The sequence below is a fragment of the Diadema antillarum genome, unplaced genomic scaffold (genome assembly GCF_040938485.1).
Source record: "Diadema antillarum isolate AM-2024a unplaced genomic scaffold, OU_Dant_1.0 scf00000120, whole genome shotgun sequence".
In the NCBI taxonomy this organism is placed as follows: Eukaryota; Metazoa; Echinodermata; class Echinoidea; order Diadematoida; family Diadematidae; genus Diadema; species Diadema antillarum.
Genome location: NW_027271009.1, coordinates 758,603 through 764,602, shown reverse-complemented (window position 1 = coordinate 764,602; position 6,000 = coordinate 758,603). Strand labels below are relative to the sequence as shown.

The window sequence follows — 6,000 nt, the reverse complement described above, 5'->3', positions numbered from 1 at the left end:
TCAATATCAATAGTGTGTTCTTGTTTTTAAAACACAAAATCATCTAATACCGACATATTTAGAATCACTGATGGAAACGCACTGTAAATTACAGGATACGTCACTCTTCGATATGCCCCTTCAACTTCCCCGTCAGAATATAAAAGAAATTCTTTTTATAAGACATGTCGGAGCTATAACCTCTTTAATGCACTCCTTGTAAATGTTCAAACATGTACATCCCTTTATTGACGTAAAAAACGGTGCACAGATTTATATGATTTCACAATAACTACATGTATAGCACTTTTCAAATCATATCTTATGCCGATGTTAAAGGGATCGTATAGTTTTGATTGAGACCTAATTTCAGGTTTCTAACATTTTTTGGTGAGATAATGAGAAACCTCTTATGAAATATGAAAGAGCATGTAATTCCATGAGGAATTCAACGTTTATTTGATGAAAATTGGTTTTGAAATGGCTGAGATATCCAAACAGAGCGATTAGAATAAAGTGTGGGACCCACATTTTTTTTTAACGATCTCTTTGTTTTACTTTGTTTTTGGATGTTTCAGTCATTCCAAATCCGATTTTCATCAAATAAACTTTGAATTCCTCTAGAATGGTATGCTCTGTACTATTTAATAAGTGTTTTCTTGGTATATCTCGCAAAAAGTTAAAAGCCCAATTCTCATCTCCACCAATACTGTACCATTCCTTTAACTAGTAACTACTGTCGTAATTCATTATCAAGTCCTCATCTCTGACGATCTATGCCCTCAGTGTTGTCCTTATTCTATGTTATTATACTACCAAAGTATATTGTATATACATTATGTGATATTATTTGTTTTTCATTCTATTATTGTCCAGACTTTTATAGATGTAGGGGTTATGGGGAGATAGTATACAGTTAATAGATGAATGAAATTGATTCGATATAGCTATCAGATAGGTACAATGAAAAAAAAATGTGATTTTTGGAAGGAAGATGGACAAACTGAATATACAAATACGACGATAAAATAAATAGAGAATATATATATTGATTTGTAATAGATTGTAAAGAGATAAATATTAATATATAGAGACATGATTATACAGAATATAGAGCCTACCATGAGACAGACAGAAAAATATGAAGGTATACTATACATGTTCGGCAAGAAAGAAAGAACACAAAAAGACATAATGCTGACGGACAATCGGAAAGATAAACATAATAGTCCCGCAGAAGGCCAAGCCGGATCATGAAGATCATACAACTATTATCATTTTCTGCATGGTTTGAAACGTATTCTATTATTGCATCCTTCTATCTAGAAATAGGCACGTAGTCTATAATAGAGAAGAGCCGTTGGTCACGCTTAAGATCATTTATCCTACATAATACCAATCGTCTATTTTACATTTGTTTAAGCATTAACAAAAAGAAATTAATAACCACGCATGATGAATTTTGTTTGCTTTTCATTGTTTAATAAAAGTGATTAATTCAACTTGAACGGCATCGTAACATTTTTTCTTTTTTTAGATAAACCGTCTACCGTTACGTTTTAATAAGAAAAAAACAACAACAGTTTTTTAACATGTGATTATACTTCCTACAAGGTTTTATGAATAAAACTGGATAGTATATGAGTTATTTTACAAGATGTTATTTCCATCGCTACCAAAATTGGGAAGGTACTGTTTGTTTTTTTCGATTAAATTTTTTCCATTAAAACTGAATTTTAGTGAAAATCTAATGCAATGGATGTCTACTTGCATGCATTTCACAATAACTTTCTTGACGGGTTTTATTATCAAAGGATTTGCTTTTGAAATCTTTCTTTATTTCACCTTGTTATAGTTTAAGAATGAGTATGCAGTTGTTCACTATAGGCCTATAGCCCCTATTCCCTCCTTAACGAAGTCTTCTCGGGGTCGATTGGAGTATTATGCTATTTATTTTAGATAGAAGTCATGCAGTGGGTTATGCACGCATAATTAGGAATAGCTTCGGCGTTGTAATTAGGCCTACTTCACTCCGTCAGCATTTTGGTGTTTGTTGTTTTGTTGGTGCAGGGGTGCACATCCGCATGCTGGCGACAATCATGTGGAATGTAGCAATAACTTGAGCAAAACTAACATAATTAAGATTGGACGATGTTTCTTGATGGTCACGAGATCCATGTCAAAGTTTCTTACAAAAAACAACATTTTTTTTTCTTGAAAGTTGCGTTTGCGTTTTGGGTTTATTTGTTGTTTTCTTGTTGTTGTTGTCGTTTGTTTGTTTGTTTGTTTGTTTGTTTGTGTTTTTAATCTAGGCTGTGTTCGATGTTTTCTATGCCTGAATATCGGTCGATGGTTACAACGGTGTCGGGTGTTCACATAAGTCCCTAGCTTCGTTTTCTGAAGATCATCATTATTAGTGACATCAAAGATAGTGTTATATAGGACCTATCATAGGATCTTTGGTGACATTGACTGCTTAATAAGTGTTTTCCAGTAGTGTTTTGATAACAGAAACGAACCCCAGTATCTCAACTAATCTTTAATCGCACAGAGGGTCAAGCAGGCCAAGATGACAGGCTAAACTTTATAGTGTTGACAAGTTTAAGTATTTGTATAGACCTAAAAACAAAACAAAAACAAAACAGCGTCATCATAGGTATTCGTTCTTGTAATAAGGCCAGAGTTATATATTCACACCTACTTCATATAATCATATAATCTGCAGGAGGGCGGATTTTTACCTGACACCTGCTTCCGGTACAGAGGCAGGTGATAATTGGCCCCCTAAACCTATCCACCTATATTTCCTCTGATTATTTGGTGTTTAGGCCTACACTATACTATTTAAAATATAGGTGCCTGGATAAAAGTCAGTTACGGTAATGAATAAGATATTGTGTAGGTTTTGTTAATTTAAGTTTTTAAAGAAATAAATAAATGTAGGCCTACAATCTGTTTTGAAGTAAATTGCCCACCTGGCAGAGCTCCAATAAAATCAAGATAACAACACTACGCAGGTCTACTCCAATAGAGCTTGAGGAGTTGGCGGAGGAGAGAGGGTTTTCTACGGTGTATACTAGCTCGTTAGATTTATGCGGTTCGCTGATGTATGATGATTTGCATTGCTCCGTATTGTAAGCAACGAAAGAATCGAATAGGTGGAGCAGTAACATGGCGTTATACTCCCATCAATGAGAAACCGTGATGTGACCAGGCTTGTTCGAAGGCGAATATCGCCGAAGTCCGACGAGTATGGCAGCCCAGCGAAAGAAGATCGAATGCGACATCAGTATCGACGATCCTGTGAGCTCGGCGACGTCGGACAGCGAACTAGGTGACGAAGATTTTGACTTGGAATTCAACGGACATCTGACGTTGCAGAGCCCCACGGATGAGGATTGTACTGACGGAACACTGATCGGGGTGCGCTCGGGTATAGGTAAGCCAGCTCTCCGTTGTATGTGCAAGCAAGTCGGGTGTGAATGATACACACCCAGCCACGGTACTGCGGAACGAGCTCCTCCATTCTGTTTGTCATACATAAATAGGTAGCTAGCCTTCGTCATCTTGTCAAAATATTATTCTAGTATGAGTCACACACGCCTCCTATATAGGCCTGTGTAGTGTTAACGTTGCACGTGGCCTATCAAAATATACAATGCACTGTAATCCATCGTCTGTTGTACCAGGTACATTATGTCACCTCATCTCATTTCAGGGCAAAAAAAAAAAGTAGCGTGCATAGCCATAGCCATGATTTTGAAAAGGGCAACATGAATTATTTGCATCATGGATGCACTTTTCCTTCTATTTCTATTATTATCTTTTTACGTCAACCTCTGCTGGGAGGAACAGCATCATTTTAGTGTTATACTGTAGATGCACAGATATGTACTCGCCAGTTCCCCCACTTTTTAAATAAATGACAGCGAACGTTTTGAATGACAGAATCACATAGAAACAAATAAGTAGATAAAATTGTATTGTGCATTGGAAAAAAAAACAACAACTGCTGCCCCCACTCAGTATGCGTTTCATAGAATGCAGTAGCTAGTAGTGTGCAAGGCATTCAATGTAAAGAATGTAGATTTGTCAGTTTGTTTTGTTATGTTTTGTTATCATGATAAACTGGTTACAAACTACTGTGAATATTTTGTACATCGGTTTCCATAGCTACCATGAATGGATGTGGAATTCCCTTTTTTAATTACCGGTACCTTTTAAATGTCCCCCAAGTCTAATGACACATTGTGTCACTGCTTTACTTCTTCATACTTTACCCAGAAATAATCATTTCTTAATAAGCATTATGTGTGTGTGTTTTGTGTATGTGTTTGTGTGAGTGTGTGTGTGTGTGTGCTTGTGTGATATCAATCAACTTTATCAAAACACGGGTATTCAAAATGAGGTAACTTTCCCTCTTATTTTATTTATTTATTTATTTGCTTTCTGAGATTAAGATTTCTGCCATTCATATTAAGAATCACAAATTGAATTGTGCCCTTAAAATTTGAGGTGGTTTCCCCACATGTCACTGGTTCCTCCTTACATGAAACTGTTGTAATAGTGGACCAGATTCAATGATGAACAGAGGACATAGTTGTTTAACGATAAAATGAACAACTTTAATCCACTATCACAAACTAGCGTCATGTAATGACTGCTACTCTGACCGTATCACTCAAATATAGAATACATAGAATATGCGTACACTTGTGATAAATGTAGTGCGCTCATATAACACAACATCCCCCTCCTTCTGAAAAGATACAATGACGAATATTTTTAAACTGCACTTGTACATATGGAAACATTCACATTGATCTTCCAAGTATTATAAATGTGAATCTCTGACACGAAATGCTGAAAAAAAAAATGGAGGAAGCTTGTTTGAGATTTGCATAGATACGTTGAATCATAATCAGAGAGGCAAATAAAATCTATTCTTCTTGAAACAGCCGGTCTCACAAATGCAATATACTCAGTATCAGAAACTCTTTTTTATCAGTATAAGTTTTACATTTTTCATACTGAACAAATCTCGACATATCTGGTATCGAAAGATAGAACGAATAAAACGATAACGTTATTCAAACTTATTGTCACAAAAATGCATGCAGTTTAACACCAGCATATTTACAAATAATTTCACGTATATCTTCGTGATATCTTTAATAATATGAAACAGAAATAATTATATTCATACGGAATGTACATATGTATGTAATAGAAACATAATGATTTAGCATTTGAGTGTGTACTCAGATTATCATCAACACAGGAAATGATTTATATATGCTTGTATGTTTGTTGTTTTTTTTTAACATTCAGTTGAGATGAACTTTTGTATGTGAAATTAGTGAACAGCTACATCATAGTTTCAATGCATAAATGTGATTAACAGTTATACACAGATATATATATAGCATGCAACAACCATTTTGATAAATGTAGCATATGTCGTAGTTGTTATGGTTCCTGACTTAAATTTCAAATATTGTCTTGTGAAATAAAATGATGTGTATCACTTGGTTACACAAATGTGCTGTAAATAAATCTACACTAAACATAATGAATATATTATTTACACTGACAATGCTGCTAGTTTATCTTCCAGCATTGCATTACTCTTGGTACCGCGATGGGGGTCTGACTTCACGTCCATATCGCGTTATGTACCGGGTAGAGACTGACTTCCTGTCAGATTGTCCTTGTCTTCTGTCTGGATGTTGTCTCCTTTCCTCACTCCTGCCGTCGTCTTCGAAATGAACCCGTTTTTGAACTATTGGTTTCGTTCCAGTTGGCATCTCTCTCAGGTGAGATCTATTTCTCGTCAAAATGCTACCGTTGGGAGTTGCTACTTCATAGGATCTTGGTTCCTGACGTACTTTGCTCACTTCGGCAGGAAGCCAAGTGTTGTCTTTGGGATTCAGAACTCTCACTTTCTGTCCAACGTGCAGAGGTGGTAAATCCCTACCTCCATGCAAGTCGTGATTGTGTTTCATGTTCTCCTGTCTCTGA

At 35.7% G+C, this 6,000-nt stretch overlaps 1 protein-coding gene across 1 annotated transcript in view; it reads left to right on the top strand.

Moving 5' to 3' along the window:
- The first annotated feature begins 3,143 nt into the window (after positions 1-3,143).
- LOC139720061 (sorting nexin-21-like) overlaps positions 3,144-6,000 on the top strand; it is a 38,210-nt gene continuing 35,353 nt past the window's right edge. Inside the window, exon 1 of the mRNA XM_071631434.1 lies at positions 3,144-3,418. Coding sequence (XP_071487535.1) covers positions 3,232-3,418 — 187 coding nt within the window. The 5' untranslated portion in view covers positions 3,144-3,231. The remainder of the gene's footprint in view (positions 3,419-6,000) is intronic.